This window comes from Blennius ocellaris (genome assembly GCF_963422515.1).
Source record: "Blennius ocellaris genome assembly, chromosome: 16".
Taxonomy (NCBI): domain Eukaryota; kingdom Metazoa; phylum Chordata; class Actinopteri; order Blenniiformes; family Blenniidae; genus Blennius; species Blennius ocellaris.
In genome coordinates this window covers 16,173,523-16,192,988 of record NC_137665.1, presented here as the reverse complement: position 1 = coordinate 16,192,988, position 19,466 = coordinate 16,173,523, and the positions used below count along the sequence as shown (strand labels likewise).

Below are 19,466 nucleotides of genomic sequence, written 5' to 3'. Positions count from 1 at the left end.
AGCTGATAGAAAACAATACATCTAAACAAAGCAGGCAACAATCAGCCCAAGAAAAAAGATTCAAATAACATGGATCCAATGCAAAGCGAGGAAGAGGGAGACATTTAAAAAAAGAAAACTTGATGTATGCATATAAAACTCAGTTCAAGAACACTACGTTCTTAAAATCTGCATCAACATGTCAATCACAAAAAAAAAAAAAAAAATAGTGAGTGAGCACACTTTATTTGGTTGCTTGGGAACTCTGAAGTGTCAAGTTTTCAAGTTTCGGCACATGAGTGCAGAGTTGATCTAAAACAAACCCGTGTGGATAAAAAAAAACAAAACCCTGGGACATCAATGTCATGGCGTTGTCTCCGGCTGTGATGCGTTTGAAGAGTTTCATTTCATCCTGCAGACATTTTGCAGCTTAAACACGAGCTGCTATGATCAGGATGGTGTGGCAATAGAAACTCAGGTGAACTGCGATTTCTGCAGATTGGATTGACACGTTTAAAAATCCTGCTCATGGGTGTTTTTTGTTGTTGTTTTTTTAAAATAATTCATTAATATAATGTTTTGAGCGTCAGACATCTTAAGGGAGATCTGTTAATAATCCTCAAGGTAATTTCAGGGGCGGGGAATTAAAGGTTAGAAACATCTTGTCTGGCAAAAATGTGGTTTTGCGTTTCATATCCTATCCAGAAAATGCAATAACTTTTATAGACAGGTTACACTTGAGCTGCAGTTTCGTGATTCACATCAAAGCTTGGAACTAAAAACAAAAGGAGAAGTTTTAAATCTGTATGAAATCAAAAGGTGAGAACCAAACTCCAGTCGGACACCTGATTTGATGTATATTCTGCCCAGAGCTGCAATAAATTCAATCAGCTAAGAGCTCCCCAATAGCTTATAAAATACGTACATAGATGTGAATGGGATTTTCTGGATACTTAAGTGCTTCTGCTTTCTGCCTATTGCTGATATAATCACATTAATGGCTGCGATGGTCACGCTTCACTGTAATACACCCATGGTCATGGAGAATTATTCAGGTTCAAATGTTAAAATTCATCTTTGTGCAATATTTCTATGAGGTGGTATTTTTTGCAGTATGTTGGCCGCAGTATTTCTTTTTTAATCAATCTTTTTCTACTCACAATTTGGTGAATTTTCTAACAGTGACTCCAACATTAGAAAAAAAGATGATTATATGTTCAGTATATATTTACCTGCCATAGATACAAAAACTGCTTCAGCTGATTCTTGACCCAGAAAAGACAAGGACAATAAGTCAATTCCAAACTCCAAAATCCCAAAAGACAGTATTCCGCTCATAAACATGCTGTCTTTTTAAAACCTAAGACCACAGGTTATGATGGATGGCAATATGTTGCTTTATGAATAATCCATTTGGTGTTTCTAAATTAAATTCGATTGCTTGTTGATAGATGTTTAATGAGAGCGAGTCAACTTTGACATGAAAGACAAGTATTGCATACAGATTCAATGATGTCCGTCTTACTTTCTTGTATGACTTGGAGCTGGTTTGAGATCGATCTAAAGCAGCAGTCATCTTTTGAACTTGTGGTTACACTTGCCAGTTCTTTTCAATCTGAGCAATTCAGCTAAAGAGTGAAAGAAATAACACTTGTGAGTGAGCGATGGCGTGAGTTCAAGCACTAATCAAATCAACTGATTTCCTGAAGCACAGTGAGGAACTTTTTAAAGGTCTTCTTGGAAAAAAAAAAAAGTGTGCCAGACAGAAGTTTGGTATGGACAGAAATAGAGTACTACGGTTTATTATTTCCGACCAGCAGTTCATTTCGGCAGCACAGCGAGGGGAAAGTTGGGTATCCAGGCAACCGGCCATCTGTTTTCTCCCACCACTCAAAATCATATCTGCCTGGTTCATTTTCTTTCTTTCTTTTTTTTTTTTTTTTAACTGTGAACCGTGTTCACTTTAATGTTTGGCTATCATGATGGAGAGACGGGGAGTATCGCGGCCGGCCAGCAGCTTCCTGTTCAGAGCAGTGTGCTAATAGAACCCCAGAGACCCACTGCTGGCAACGAGATGATGGACTCTAAGAAGAACCGCGGGAGGGAAGAAAATGTGTTGATTGGATGGATGGGAAAAAAAAAAAAATGGGCGAATGATCCTCTGCACACTGTGTGGCCATGTGTGCCGCACACATTTTTTTGATGGGGGGGCTGGGCCGAGGAGACGGTGATGCGCTTCCTGCTGGGACTGACTCAACCAATCCAGGCTAATTACACCACACAGAGATAAACAAGGGCACTGAAAAAGAAGAAGAAAAAAAAAAAAGGAAACCCGGCAGGAGTCGGAGTGTCGCCGTGTTGCCAGGGTGGCGACTCGAGTACAGCCTCTCCGTAATGGAGAGAAAGCCGAGCCGAGTCCAAACGTGGGTTTAGATTTCTGCCTGTAGAAGAGCAGTGAAGATGACATACAGAACATGGACTTTTGTATTTTTATTTTTTTTACATTTTTTGAAAGTTTGGCTCCAAAGTAAATAATGTCCATCTGCTTGGCTCACTGCTGGGAACTCCCCCGTCTACCCTTCCTCCAGGTTCAGACGTGCGCCGGACATTCAATGAGCTTCAAAGAGGAAGCACTCCGGCAGCCGGCAACCCCCCCCCCCCCCCACTCTTGAGCACACTCTTTCTCAGTCGCTTTAGTACATACACTCATATCAGAATAATGTAAAGCTGACCCATTTTACACGACTTACAGCTTTCTAAGCAATCAATAACAAATCCTTTCTCATGTAAAGTATTACTAAAGCCAGTCAGGAAAGCAAAACATGTGGTTCGAGAAGAAGTGCTTGACATGGACAATAACGACAGAGGAGCATTGAGTTATTTAGTGCGAAAACAAATTATACTATATAAAAGAACACCGAATAAATTGTGAGCTTAACTAACCTGATCTACATTAAACAGAAAATTTAAAGGGTTTTGGATTTTTTCTTCTTCTTTTTAAAGCATTAAGTTTTGTTTTGGAGAGGGTTATGTCACCGTTGTCAAGTTTATCCTGAAATAATAAGATGAGATAACAACCCTTACCTTACATGTCATTAAACTGTGCACTCAGTTTTCTACTATTTTATTTAATATCAAATCTTGAGATGTGGAAATTTCCCTGAAGCCTTTTAATCAGGAAGACACTCAATAATTTCTCTGGTAATTATTGCTAATTTAAATAACGTGAACCAAAAAAAGAATAAAAAGCCCTTAACCCATAGCGACAACTTAAGTATGACAGAGGAAATTAAGATTTAACTACTTTTCCATAAAGACAAAATCAGTTTGCAATCAAACACTTTGTTCAGTTTTCCATATTTCAGACATAAAACGATTAATGTTGAAAGAGTTACAATTATTAATTGACAAAACTGTTGACTGAGAAAAAAAAGAGGACAAATACCTGTATGATAGTCATCATGTTTTTTTGCTGTTTTCTTAGTCAACATTGTTGACTAAGAAAACAGTGTTACTTTAAAGAGCTAATCCGATTACTGATTACTAGTTACTCCTATAAAAAGTAACTTAGTTACTTCACCGATTTTATATATATATATCACAATAACATGGCTACTATTGTAACATGCAATAAATTGACAGATTTATTTAGTATAATGCGTATGATTCTATTACAAAGTGCAATTTCAGTCAGATACTCTCGTTTTCAGACTATAAATATAAAACCCTCGAAGCTTTGGACTTTTTTCGGTGAAGCTCATTATAAGTGCAGAGCTTGTAAGAAGGACAAAAGTAGGTTTGTCAGCGCCGAGTTCAATTGCACCAAAGGACAGTCTGACTCATATGTGGATAAATCTGAAGTGTCACATTTGCATGCGTCCCCCAAAAGGAAGCAGCTGCGATCCACTCACATGGAGGGCAGAGGGAAAAGTCACTCAAGGTAGCCAAATATCACTGCTGCGCTCCTCAAATAATGAAGGGAGGAAACTTCATGGCTTCATAAACAAGGAATATCTTTGACTTCATGAGCACAAACATTGTTAAAGTTTCAATCACTTTTTGTTATCTTGTTTTTTTTTTTGCCCTCCTGCATCGGAATGCAGAGAAGAAAAGAGCATCCAGTAATGATCTATTTCTGAAAGGTAAACAGGGCGACGCCTGTCTTTCTGGCAGTCACCTGGCAACGGTCGTCTCATTACTCAAAACCACATTTTACTCGAGGGAGCACAGGATGAGATAAGAGGAGAGGAATTTTTTTGTTTGTTGTTTTTTTGATCCCCGGGGGAGCCTGCTTGAGTAAAAGGAAACTGATTGAAAGGGAGTGTTGAGATTTGAGTAGCATGGGGACGCAGGGGTTATCTCACCTGTGTCGCCCCACACTGGCAGGTACTCGTCTTGCTGGATGTCCAGCATGATCTCCAGGCCGTTTCCGGTGCCGCCCTTCATGGTGGTGCGGAGCGTCTTCCCCTCCTCTGCAGCGTTGAACATGTAGCACTTCCCGTATCTGGTGAACACCTGGGGACGAGACGGAGGCGACGGTGAGCGATGGATCAGCAACCCTCTTCTGAGGACATTTGAGTGCAAGTCAGTGGCTTTAAATGAGAAATTAAGGCAAATGTTTGCGATATGTTAATGAGACATAATTGAATTTGATCTTATGTGACCAGGATTTATGAGCTTCATGTTCCTGTCGCTGAGCAGTCAGTCTTTCCTGTTCCTGTTCTACTCACAGGGATGACATTGTTTCATGCATGTTGATTATATCATTCACGATGGAAGGAAGTAAAGCTCTGAATTGGAAGGATGTATACATGTTCTTCCGTTGATCTCCGTTTGCACAGGTTCTCACACAATGCAAGTCAAGAACTCGAAGGAGAAAAATTTGGTGACGCAGTGGAGAAGCTGAACAGACGGATGATTGGGACACATTCATGACTGCTGATTGTAAATGATGGTGATCACAAAGTCAGAGGGATACAATCTTGACATTTTAACACATTTAGTTTAACAGTAAGCTCTACTGATTTCCATACTATTTGTATATTTGCTTTCTTTAAAGGTACAGTAAGTCAGATTTAAGTAATACTTCTCGTGTGCTCCAGGTGGCAGCAGTGAGAAAAGAGCAACATTTAAATTGTAAATTTTTTTTTTGTCACTTTGATTGAATTCTGTCCGACTCACGCGAACACTCAAAATAGAGGTGCTGTTTCTTTCATTTGTTTAAAATCAGTCATACTGTGAATCCAGCAGTCGCGCTTTACCACCAAAATGTTTTCATAAACATTGGTTTGTGTCATCAAATCATAGTCTCTATGTAAATATCAGACACAAATCAATTTATTGTGTCTGCATTTCAATGTTGATTTTTATTCTATTTCAACACAAGCATGTCACACATCTGTAACAAGAACTGCCAAAAAGTCAACTCAGAAATTCAGTCATTGCAAACTTTTTGACAATTGAACAACCGTTAAATCAAAATATATGTAGATGCCTCAGTCATAAGAGTGGCCGATAACATTTTCTCAGCTGTTTCACTTCATAAAAGATTGAAACGCTCCAATATTGACGCACACACACACACACACACTTGTGTAGATATGCATGTACATATTCGTGAAAGGAAAAGCCCTGCTGGGCTGAGAAGCATTGTAAATATCATAACATCCAAACCAGACATAATTTAGAGGCAACTGGCAGCCCAGGGGCCACATTGGCCCCCAACCCTCATTCTCTGTGGCATTCTTCACGACAATAAATCAATTATAACAAATAAATTGATGGTTTCACACATGACTACAGTAGAATAGTAATTTTACTGTAACCAGTAACCAATCATAATAAAATTACACTGTAATTAATGTAAAAAGAGCTTCATTTTAAAGTAAGAATATTAAATAAATGCCTGCTTCATAAATTTCACTCAGTGATGTACAGAAAACTCATGAGATAAGTAGCTGTAATCCTCATAAATCTTCATGATGGAAGTCACCCTTACAATGATCAGTGTTGCTCGTCTCTGGTGTAGAATATGAAGACAGATTGACATCTTGTCTGTCAGTGGGTGGGGACTCAGCCACCAGGGAGACATTTGGTTATTTCAGTGTCGTTTTTGGGGAGCTGTCACTTTGTGCATTTTTTTTTATCGATCAAATCAATATTTTTTTTTTTTGCTTGAGGCTTCATCTCACACACACACGCACGCACGCACGCACGCACGCACGCACGCACGCACGCACGCACGCACGCACGCACGCACACACACACACACACACACACACACACACACACACACACACACACACACACACACACACACACACACACACACACACACACACACACACAGAGCGGACCCTGACAGCTCCAGGTGTTATTATTAAGCGTGTCTCGGTGAAGGACAGGTTTGGAAATAACTGCAGGCTGCCACAGGGGCACTTTATTTCATCCTCACATTATCTCCTCTCCTTTCTAACAGACAATTTCCCCTCAACTCTTATTCTAAGCACCAAGTGTCGAGCCCAAAGAAACATGCAACAAGTCCAAAACCTGGTTTCGCCACCACTGCTTAAAAACAGAGAGCCTGGACATCAACAGGGCTTCAATAAATATACCAACATTGTTACATTCGTGGATGAAACTATGTGTGAAACTACACAACGTCACGCTCCAAACAGAGGAACTGTATGCTGACAACAGTTTATTTTTTTCCCTCTGTACCAAGGCATCACCAAGAGACACCAAATGGCTCGGAGGCAGGCATGAATAATAGATACAGTTCAAATTGCGGCATGCGTCTTATTTGAAAAACGCGTTATTGTGTGGGTGTGTGTGTGCGTGTGTGTGTGTGTGTGTGTGTGTGCGTGGTCATTAACATGACCAAACACATAAATGTAGCTGCAGTTGTGGGATCCCCACACATGAATAGTAATCACCATAACCACCACATACTTCAATGACTGATTATGAGAAAGTGACAGACAGAAACAGTTTAATGATTCCATGCTAACGATGCACTGTGGACCCCAGCGTATGGAAACAAAATTCAAATCCGTGTGAAACTGTCATGACACCTAATGATTTCCAGTAATAACAGATGGGGTGTACATGTGATATCTGTCTCACTGTGTTAACTGTGGTTGTGTATGAATAATTACTTTGCGATAAAGAGACAAGCAATACATCAGTCATACGGGGAGAGTCCCGTTTTGTAAAGCTGCTCACATTCTTCAGCTCGAGGAGCTTTTGAGCTGTGATATCCACCCTAGCCTGCACTGTAACTTTCTTCATCACAGATAGCCCTCATTATAATCCAAAACAATTCAACAGCACCCAAAGGTGGGAGCCGGCGAAATCATTATGAAGTCAAAAATAATCAAGCCCTCTCTCAAACACTTAACAGGTAAAAAAAAAAAGGGGGGCATTATTACCTACATGAAGGTCACAGTTATTGTGAAGATGTTTTATTAGAGCGTATTAGTTAGAGCCAGATCCACTTAATACATGGCCAACTGAGTGCAGCTCCTGTTATTTTATGTAAATGAGAGGACATGCATTTTAATGAGGTGTAAATTAATGCAGAAAGCGTTTGCACTAATGTCCCCTAACTCTGCTTCTTCTAGCTATGATCTACTCATGAGAAAAACGGTGCAGATGCGCTTCTCCTCCGTCTACAAAGGAAAACAAACAGAGCTCGCAGAGCGGCGGTATCATCGGACGAGTCTTCAAAGATCACTGGGTGCAGAGCTGGGGCCAATGCCAACAATGCTCTCCGAATATGTAGTGCGGCCACATGCAAAACGAAGGCGCCCTCTGCACTTCACAGCGTCGCCTCGTGAGCATCTCACATCGTTTTAGCGTTTGCTAGCTGTCAGCTTCACTTCGCTAACTACTTTTCACACAACGTGGGTGGAATCAAGATAACGAGATCCCCCCCCCCTCAATATCCGTGGCAATGCAGAGTCATGTCATCATACAGACGAGATTCTGACGGATTATGAAAAACCCATTTGATCTATCGGACCATCAATAACCCGGAAAGACATACGGACACCATCATTATGATATACACCAACCGGTTCCAACATTAGACCTTCCCCATAATATAATGTGAAGCTTAAATTGTACAAATTGTACAAAAATGATGTGCGAAGGCTCTGCATTGCCACAAACCTCCACTGCCTTTGAGTTGATGCTCAGTGCACCTCCAACATCCTCTCAAATTGCTCATAATGAGTTGAAAATAAACCCTATCAATGAGTTTCATGTAGTTTCGTGACTGAAATTTCTCCACCCCCAGTTGAAGTGAACTCCTTCACAGCACATACAACTTTGATGCCAAACGTCCATGGTTGAAAGGACTGAGTAGACTAAGGACACATTTACACTATGTTCCCGACAGCCCCGTTTGCCCAAAACATAGTGCACCATGGATTTTTGGGGAATTCTGAGGAAGGTCTGGCAAGTTTTTCACATTCTGTCAAGGCTCTCTATGGATGAAATGTGGACGTTTGAAACTACATTTATACCACAAAGGGATTGAAGATAATCATTGGATCCTTTTGCTGGGTGCAAACATACCTCGTATTTGGTGGCATAGTTTGTAGAAGCTGTTCTGTCTTTGATTGCTCAGACCCGAATGAAACTCTCCTACTGGGCCTGGCTTCTCCCAGAGTGTGCACGCCGTGGCAGACCAGAGTAGAACGTAATGCATCGGGTTCACAAACCGTCACACGCTGGGTTAGGGTTAGCATGCGATTGCATGTGATGATACACCGAAGCTTTGCCGTGAAAACCGCGACAAAGCGCGGCGCAGTGTGATAAAATGGCGAAGCAACCGTGAAACAACTGCGATAGAACACGCACTAAACGTCACTTCCAAGTTCTATCATCACTGGGTGTTGTGATGTTCATCTCATTTTGCTACGGGCTACTGAGTTTCCCATCCGCACTGTGGCCACTGTGGCAAAGTTTTTGATAGATTAAAAATCTGGCACGTCACCCACAGCAATCACGACTGGTTACATTTGCACCCCCCCCCCCCCCGTGTTGTCTGATGTCCATCCCTGAAACGTGGCTGCCAGGAACATAGTGCAAACCTACCCTAAGCACTGCTCTCCTCATAATGCAGATGAAGTGGTATACCTCAGCAACCCAGATCCCTTGATACAAGTCCACTCATGTCTGAAGCTGCTCTGTGGTATCTGGCACCAAGAAGTTCCTGTTGCTTGTTTACAACTTTTGCTTCTTTGGCATCATTTTCATGGATACTAACCACTGCAGATGTCAAAGAGATGATCTGCACTGATTATCTAGTATTGTTCGACTCTCTCATAGTCCTACACCTAAACATTTCTTCTGTAAATAAAGCATCAATTCTAAGGCCTGATACATAATAAACAGACAATATGATAAAGACATAGTAGGACTTAATCACTTCACCTCTAAGTGGTCCTAATGTTTTGGCGGGTGGGAGCCAGTACCCCATCTAATTTGCAGCAACGTAAAGTCAAAACTTTGAAACTCTTGACACATTTTCCTCTCAAGGTGTTGCCATCAAGCCGAACAATACCACAGAGCATGAAATAACTTGATCCCAGCTTCATTTCAGCCGAGGTCTGCTGGGGGTAATTAAATGCAAATTCAGTGGATGTGGTGCCATAACAACTATAACAGATATGGCTAACTCTGCAACTGTGCAGCCATTCCAAATTTATCCAACAGTGCGGAAAAATGGAGAACGTTTCATTTCGAAGTCGTGCCCCATATGATTTTAGCCCAATGGGGGTTTGAATTGTGCTGTTCTTTATGTTGATAGGACCAAAGAAGCTTGCTTGCGATAATTATGGGCAATGTGAGTGCGAATTGAAATAAAGCTCCACTTAAGTTATTGAAAGGCATAATTTAAGCCTGAAAAAAAAAATCAGCTGTTCTTGGTCCATCAAGGCCACTGTTGGATAAGCTGATATCATTGTTCATGTCTTCTGCACAACATGTTCTCAGTTGATTGTTCAAAAATACTTAGACACAAACACTCGTTTACAAGTTTGAGTGAATAAAAAACAGCAAGCACGTTATATTCCTGAATAAAACCCCAAATATTGAAGGAAAAGTGCAAAAAGCTTTTCTTTTATAATTTTTTTTTTTTTTAACATCTTTTCAGTTTGCACTGCAGCAGCATTGTAAGACCGGCTCTTTCATTTCATGCTCCTCCTCCTTCATTGAAGGTCTCATGGATGGTTTGCAGACGTGATTGATCGAGGAGCTAATGCCACACTGCCTCAGAGGTGGTGTGGATCAGAAGAATATGAAGTACCACATTAGAGGTTCATTCACCTCTACAAAACAGAGGCGCCCCTGACAGATCGGTATCTGAAGAAAAATAAATGACACGCTGAAACTTGCTGGTGCACAGTGGAGAGGACATTGGATAAATATTCATCGCTCCTCAATTCGCAGGTAAAAAATACAGCGGGATTGCTCTGCTTGGGGTTAAATCAGATTTCTCGGGCCAGAAACAAAAGACCTTGGTCCAATCTGAATGCAATCTCACATCAGCCACTTATTTCTGAGAGACGCTCAACTGTCACCACCAGGACTTTCATTCAACGGTCATGTGATGCAGTTTTAAGAGCATTTTCTAACGATACCTCAGGTGAACTTTATCCACACAGCTGCTTGAATCATCTAGAAATTGAAGCATTTCATTGAAACCACGCTGGATAATTGGTCAGGGACTGTTCCATTAAATTGAATTACCCAGCAGTCATTTTGATGAGTTTTACACTTTTGAGTACACTTCCGAGGAAAGCAAAGATCAGACTAGACATTTTCTTCTAAAATAATCAGTCCCCAACCATCAAGTGTCAATGTCTCACTCAGACTATGGCTTTTTATAGATAGAGGAGCTGCGTTCAGGGAAAGGGCATGTCTCTCACCCTTCGATCACGCCTTTTGTCAAGACTGATGCTGTTTGACAGACAGGACCAGGGTCGGGTCAACATCCCATTAGACCTCCAGCAGACAGGACTGGCCCTCTCGAGCCACCGCGTGACAAAGACACGAACAAAACCTTGACAGGGAGCTTGTGTTATTTTACAAATCCTCTCTGCTGACCCTGTCTTTCTCCGCCCTCCCTTCCTCATGCCCCCCTCGAGCTGCCACCTCTGGTAGAGCTGTCAGCTGGGGGAAGGTAATGAGCTCTCAAACCTGTCTGGAATCGTAAAATAGCAAAGGAAACACAGCTCCCGTTCCAGTGTTGTAGCTATAAACTGCTTATCAATACTCACTTTAAAAGTAATTTGCAACAGTGAAAAGGCAACATTGACAATCACTGTCACATTACTGAGTCTGTCACATTCATCTCCTGCTGGTTAAAACCCACTACACACTGTGCGATTTCCGGCCGTGCTAAATGAAAGATAACAATCGTGAGAGAATCGTGGTGATGTCTTGGCTGTAAATCAGTGGGCCTATGTCGCACTGTCAGACAGGTTCAAGGATGGCCGTTGTCACGACAACCAGAGATAAGTGTCAGGAATTTGGGGTTATCGTGACTGCTGCTGCGACCTACCTCAACTAGCTAACCAATAGAAATGAAGAATGAAATGACATCGCGATTAGTGGTGTGCTACCAAGATTTGGTATCGATCCGATACCAAGTAAACACAGGGACAGTATCGTCAATACCAATCTGATGTCGATATATTTTCAGGTATCAATATTATCGATATTTGAATCGATCCGCGCACCAAGAATACTGTGCGACACTGATGCTAAACCCAAATAGATGATTTGCAGCTACAATGTCAAAATGCTTCAAAAGAAATATGTGTGACGTAAACGAAATCTTTTTGGGATTTCCCCCAAAATTCATGAATGCCACGAGGACGAGGGTTCCAATTATTTTTCGCAGGTTCGAAGGCTGCGAACTAGGGTGCAATCTGTACACAGCAAACGTCATGTCGTGGCCCAAAGTTTATAAGAAGCACGTCATGCAGTGTGGCTGCCTGTGAACTTATAAGATTGTTAAAATTGCACAGGATGTAGAGGGCATAAACCAGTGAGCTGCATATTTTTGATAATTGAATGTCCATAAGAACTGCTTGACATTTGTTAATGCTGCATGTATCTTCATTTAACGAAACCATCAGCTCAAATTCCTGCATTTAAGAGTGAAGCTACAGCTGCTCTGTGTCTACTCATAATTGTTTTATATCCAGTTTTGAGAAGTAAATAGACTAAATATCTACATTCAACAACGGGAATATAGAATAAAACTGGTCCAAGGTTTGGCTCAAAGTTGACTCCTTCCTGTTCTTTCTAATGCCGCTAAATTTCCAACACTTTTAATTAAGTCAGAACGCTGGATGAAATGTCAGAGAAGTCAAACTCTGCCGCTTGCCAATATCACATTAGTTTTCGCCTGTTCAAGCCCGAGGCCCGAGAGCCAACCTGCGGGCGAGACCGAGCGCGTCTTGGCTGCCAATTAAAATGCCATTTGACCAGAGAAACACGTCTGAATTGCATTCGCGGCTGCGAGAGCCAATGTCTGGAGGAGCGGAGCCGCAAATATGGCATGACCCTGCTTGTTTGCGGCGCCGAGCCTCCCACGGTGCGGGAGTCAAAGATGACACGGTCATTAGCGTAAAGTCCTGTCATGATGAAAGGTTAGTTGTCAGTACCGACTGCCCACAAATTAGACTCTTAAACATGCTCCTGGGGGAGGCAGGATGATAAAAGAAATGCATGAATTCATGAGGAGAGGAGATTCAGGAAGCGCGATGGTCTTTTTGTGTCTAAATTCCCAATTTTGACCGAGGTAGTATTTTCCCCGCGTTATACTCTCCCATATCTCTACTATTCCCCATCTCTTTCGCTTTCTTCAATAAAGTCTCTTTTTTTTTTATCTTTGCTTCTCAAATAACTTGCTAATGTGATGCCAAGCCAATGGAAAAAATAATAAACCTCAAAGATTCTTTACTCCAAAAAGAAGTTGCTATTTTCTTTCGTCCCCACTGGCCTTTTCATTTATCTCTCTCTGTTCGTGTGGCATCCAAATCATCGAATACCCTGAAGTGCACTACTATACTTGTAAATCCGCCTCTCTGTGTTACTGACACAGCAAAGCAGCATCCACCCGGAGAAAGGGCTTGGCCAAATCTGCCGCACCAGCTTCTGTTCCCAACATCTTTTCCATTATCCGAGGCTGATTCAGTGATGCGGACTGGGATCATTTCAAGTCAGAAATCGATAAACACAAGGAGCGGACAATGAGCGCTTTACATTTGTGATACTACGCTCTGTTTGAGAGTGGAGCTTGCTCATCAGGTATCGTGTGCTGACTTTAGCATAGTGGCGCGAACACAGCTGTGGGAAAACGACGACAGTCGTCATCACCAGACGTTTTCACCCATTTGGCTGGGTGACACACCGTCAAGTCCTCTGGTACGTTCCCCTCAGGTAATAAGACACGTGTCTCTCGCCCGTCCCACTCACGTCTCTGGCAGCCGGGAAATAAAGTTGAAAAGCACCGAGGAGTAAATTGAAATGTGAAGCATCAGTCAGCCAACCAGTTTTATCAGTGCTTCCGAGGCGCCTACAACTTTCAAGGTTAACGCTTTTGCAGCAGCTGTCTATTGTGATCTGCCGTTATTGTTTGACGAATCAATATCCATTATGGGAGAACTTAGTGAGCGTTTTATGATAAAAAAACCCGAAGAGAAATGGAGCTCAAGGGTTGGAAGATAGAGGAAAGAGAAAGAGAGACTTTATCCTGGAGGCTCAATGAGAGAAGTAGGAAGATGCCAAGTTTATGAAAAAGGTCTTTGAGTTGCAAGGTGGGCACTTTCTCCGCTGTGTGGCAGCAGTAAAAGTGGTTGTACTTCTGTGGGGGGATAAATAATGCAGAGGGCTGCTGCGTTAGCGACATGGTTGGCACTGAGTACCAGGAAGGAGGAGTTTACACGCACACACACACACACATACACACACACACACACATTCAGATTTGCCTCCCTCATCATTATGGCTTCATTCACTCCACTACACAGTGGTAGAGGTAGCTCACCATGCTACATAAAAGCCTTTACATCCCTCACGTATCTAATGTCACATTAAGCAAATTCTGTCATTTACGTGACATGTTCCAAGTTTTATGGAACATATTTATCACGGCGCCCTAATGTAATCCTCCCACACCAGCCCATAATATTTTATTTTACAAGACAGCACGGAAGTGAGGCGAGCACCGCGATCGGGCACAAAGGATGGCCATCACCGCTGGCAGGGAAATATTTATGCTTTAAGGGAACAGGAGGGAGAGCGGTGTGGATACAAACTACAAATGGGGGCTCGAGAGATAAAAATGAACGGGTGGGGGAACAAAGAAAGTAGGAAACTAATCAGGAGTCCAAAGACAAACAGCCGGCTTGTGGGCTGGAGTGAAATAAATCTCCGTGGCCTGACATTAGTTAGGGTTGTTGTTCTCAGTGCAGGTTATGTGCTTGAGAATTTTTCAGTTTAATCGAGTTTGCACCAAGTGGGACAGAGGTGGGTGGCTCGGGCCACAAATGGGGGGGAAAAAACAAAACAAAAAAAACAGGGGTAATCTGAGGTTGCATTTTGCATCTCAGCTCTCATTTCCTGACTTGTTCGTGGTCCGCAGATGCACCGAATCATTAAACTCTGCATCGTTTACCATTCCCTCCTTGATGAGAGCAGCCTGAGCAGAATATACAGCTTCCAAGGGTCACCTTTCCTTAAGCTCCGAGTCAAATCCGACATAAAGTCACCGACCACCGGGGGGGATGCCGTTTAAAACAGGAGCATGCAGCAGGAGCGGTGCGGATCAGTGCCGACAGGATCTGACAGGAGCGTTGCAGTGTAATCCATCATCATATACCGAGGCTCCCGGCTTGCCAATATGCAAAAGGCCATCGTATCAGCTCCAACGGTGCCTTAAAGGAAGAGTTCAATATTTAGGGAAATGCTGTCTGTCATTTGCTTTTCAGCTCCAGTGAGAGTCATGATTGATATTGGTCCAGTGTCAGGATGTGGTTAGTGGACCTTGATGTAGTCACAGGCGTTTGTGGGGAGAATGATCCAGTGAGTCTCTGAGGGAACAAACCACCATATTGTAACTTGGAAAACTTCTGTCACAGAGAAGAAAAACCTGACAGAATGAAGAATCACGACAGCCAAATATTTGGTTGGGACTGGATGATTTTGTTTGATTTTTTTAAGAAAATTGTGTCGCTGTCTGTCGTGGATTAAATATTTTCAGGGCTGCACACAAAGGCAGATACATCAAGGTGGTAATTGCATCTATTAGGAAAAGGCCATGATTAAAAAAGGAAACTAATTAACATGAATCTGTCACTGAAGAAAAAACAGCTTAGTATCACATTAAATCATGAAAGATTTTGCAAGAAATTGTGACAATGATGTATTTTAAAAAAAAATGAGCAATAACTATTTACATCATAAAAAGGTCTCACTGCAAAATTTAGACTTTGAAAAATTTACTCAAGTCGTAAATCACCACAAAGCTGCATTTTCATTATTTAATCAACTTGATAAGTTCTTTGAAAGCCATGGTTCCTCAATGAAACGTCAAAGAGACAATGACACTGAAGCAGTTGGAGACAAAAGGAGGACACTTCTTATAGGAGGAGTTGTAAGATAAGGGCAGTTCCACATTTGTTTCTAGTGGGGAAAAATGAACGCCATTTCCAAATTATGCTTTGAAATTAAATATATTTTAAAATGCAAAATACAGCAAAATGCTAAACAGATATTTAATCTTTTTGCAACATTTTATATTTTTCAAATGTGTTTCTCTTCATGGCTGATGTGTCTGTCAATACTCAGTTTAGACGATTTCATACTTTTGGTCTAGATTGTTGACTAATCTTGCAAATATTTGTGTGATCATCAGTAATTTAATCAAAAACAGCAGTTATGCCTATGAGAAAAAATGTTTGTTTTGTCTGTTTGTGTGTTTTGGGCTTTGGGCCGTGTGTTTGATTCTTTTGTTGTAGAAGACGTAGATGGAGCTACCTCAGTAGATCACACAGGTTGGAGACTTTATGATTCCACATTCTACTGCTGTTGTAATACTTTATGTCAGAGTAAATACAATATTAAAATCACAAGTAATGATCATGATACAGCCTGTTTCATAGTTTTGAGCCAGAAATATATATTCCTTTCACTGTCACTTTAAATCGAAGAGATGCAACTATTCTGTTTGACCAAAGAGAATATCCAGGTATTTGCATTTGAAAGTAGAATATGGAAATAAAAAGTAGTCCGAATAATTATAAAGTTGGGTACAATAAAACCATACAAGATGAAAAGGTAATAATATCTCATTAAGTTACATGTCACATTATGATACAGCTTGAATATCAAATGCAACACCATTCACACACTCCGGTGTGTTTAGATGCTCTGTGGTGATCATGTATTGCCACATGAAAATGGAACACTCATCGACTTTTTCACGTTGCAATTCGCCGGCATTAATAATTTTTTTTCACAGATGAAATATTGCAAGATATCTCAGAGAATTTTTACGAGTGAACTTTCAGAACATTTACTATGGAGTTCACTTGGATCATGGTTCTGACAGTGACCCACTGAATATAACTCATAAAATAAACCGTACATTTTATACAGGCAGTAATGAAAAAAGAGCAGTTTGTACTGTTACATAATAGCACATAACACTACCATTGACACCGGTACCTTTCTGGTACATGTGGATCTCAGTTGAAACACAGTGGGAAGGAGGAGGGAAAAGATACAAAATGAAAGATTGATATGTTTTGGACTTTCCAACCGTTCATGTTTAACCACATGCTGCAAGCACAAGCAGTTATGTAAAGACACAGAAAATGGGTGAGTTCAGGCTTAGGTTACGATCACACTGCAAGTCTTGTTGCTTAATTCCATTTTCTTGCAGAGATCCAATTTGCACATATCCAATTTGGTGCCACATATGATCGAAGAACTGGGTCTGGTGTGCAAAAACTGGAATTGCAATGTTCACATGGTCACAAAAAAGATCAGACGTGGGTCATTTATGAGCAGAACATTTCGAATTGGGTTGTATTTGCCTGCAGTGTGAAGACATTCCAAACAACCCTCCCAACATGAAACTGGCTAATCAGTCAACTTTAGTTGTGGCTTTTCTGGTCAAAGCGCTGTGGGTGAAAGATGTGATAGAGTAATTTTAATGTTTGCTTCCATGTACCAATTATCTTCAAAGCAAAAACACAGATCTGCATTTGAAGGACACATCTAAAGTAAGACCTGTGATCAGCAGTGTTTTGGTCCCTGGAGAAGTGGGTGTACGCTTGATTTTCTTTTGAAACTGCCCAAAAAGGCAATCTTTTTAAAATAGAAACAGTGGCATGTAAGACTAGTATTTACTGAAAATCCATCCATTACATTTGCTCATTGTCACATAATTTTGGTGTAATTTATCGGTTAGCGCTATTTGCCTATTCTGCCTCTGATTGGCTCGTCAATCCTCAAACTGCACGTAAACACAGACACTAACCAATCAAATCAGTTGAATGAAGCGAGTACCAGACAATTACAGGAAGAGTAGGTCAGTGCATGGCTCCATTTTTATAGGGAAGATCAAGACACTGCTGGGTGGTGCATCATGGGGGATTTGGGAGACGGTGGTGTCTGGAATGATGACAGAAAAATGACAGGATATAGGCCGTATAACTGCAAAATAATAAACACGTTTCAGACGTCGCTGCAACAGACTTTAATTTAACACAAGCAAATACAGTTCAAACTCAAATTCAGTTTAAAACAGACTAAGTAGACACATTGAAGTATGTTTCATTTCACTATGATGATTATATACATCTTTTCATCCTCGGTAAGAAAGCCAAAAAGTATATTTTTATAGCTAAAAGTCACCTCTCGCTTTGAAATATCCCCTTGGTTGAGAGGAAAAAAACTGCTTGTGAAGCACTAAAGCCTCCAAGGCAGTATGTCTCTCCTGTAAACAGCAAAGGTGAATTAAAATGTATTTATCCTGGAACCTCGTGCCCCATGCCGCTACATTTCTCTCCATATTACAGTGTTTATTCCTCAAGGTTCTCAGGTTCATGCTGAGCCGCAGAAAGACATCAAATTTAAAGAGGAGCTTCTTTGGGTTGAACATTTTGTACTCCTGCAATTGTAATAAATTACATTGCTCTTCCTTTGCTTGAGCTGCACTTCCTGCTTGCAGGAGGAGGGGGAAAAAATTAAATATTAAAATGTCATGTTCTCGTTCGCTCTCTATCTCCACTGACATGCCAGTCCTGTCCATGTGAGGAGAGCACTCCAGATAGAGCCAGGGACTGCTGGCAGTCACCTCACACTCATCAATCACATCACACACATCCAGTCATTACTTTTAATAAGTCACCTCTTGCTGATGGCTGGTGTGGTTCCATTTGAGCCGTCATGGTGTGGCCACATCTGCAGGGCCTGATGTGAGGCTGAGTAATGGGACAGAGGTGAGAACCTTTGGCAGATCCAAATCACTGATGAGAAGCCAAATAGTCTGGCTGGTTCACATCATGTGCTTCCCATGACAAAGATTGGGGTTGAAGGAGGCCAACCTTTCAGGAATTTTCCAGAGGAGTGTTTTAAAAATAGTTTGGTTCTCTTATTGAACGGCTCCATCTCCAGGTTAAAGCTATTGATATTTAAGACCTGGCAGCTTCCTGAGACCCTGAGGTGATCAATACCAACAGCAAAGCCTCATCATCCTTTAATATCCAATGAGACTCGCAGCTGAGGTCCCGAACGGCCAGTAAAAAGGCTTGAAACAAAACGGCCATTAAGGTGCTCGATGCGGCAGCACCAGCAGATGGAGTCACATGTGCTTTGAAAACAGTTTTATGGATGCATGTGCTCAAACTATAGCCATGAGTTCCTGGGAGGCAGTTCTCACAGTTCGAGAGCCAACCGCACAAGCGTTCATTGCCAATTCAGCGCAGACACAGAGGTCAAGAATGAAACGATATCATCTTCAGCTTTAGCATGCAAAACTGGCTTTCTATCACAACTGCTCCAAAATCACATGTTGTCGTCTCACGAGGATTGTCATATTAGTAAGTCAACTTGACATTTTAATAAAAGGCATTCTTGGTTTATGTGCATGCACACTGACTACTGCACCACAAGAGTTATATATAAAGGAAATAAAGATTGGCTTGTTGTCTGTTTTGAAGACGTATGGAGGAGGATGAGGTGGATGAACAAGTTATTCCATGAGACTGTCAGTTGAATTCAGTGAAGGGATAGAAGCTGACGATGACAAACCGAATATTCAGATGTCACTGCACCCTGACACCCATACGGTGGGATGGTCAAAGTCAGTATCCAATACCAGAGGGAGTAATTATTTCCCCAGTTGACATCATGAAGGGAACATCTCTGATTCACCTGTATGAGCACACATTTGCTAA

At 41.4% G+C, this 19,466-nt stretch overlaps 1 protein-coding gene across 1 annotated transcript in view; it reads right to left on the bottom strand.

Moving 5' to 3' along the window:
• The window catches only part of asic2 (acid-sensing (proton-gated) ion channel 2), a gene marked incomplete at both ends in the record, with an annotated part of 432,576 nt that overhangs the window by 31,997 nt on the left and 381,113 nt on the right, over positions 1–19,466 (bottom strand). The window contains one exon of the mRNA XM_080510864.1: positions 4,344–4,494. Coding sequence (XP_080366990.1) covers positions 4,344–4,494 — 151 coding nt within the window. The remainder of the gene's footprint in view (positions 1–4,343; positions 4,495–19,466) is intronic.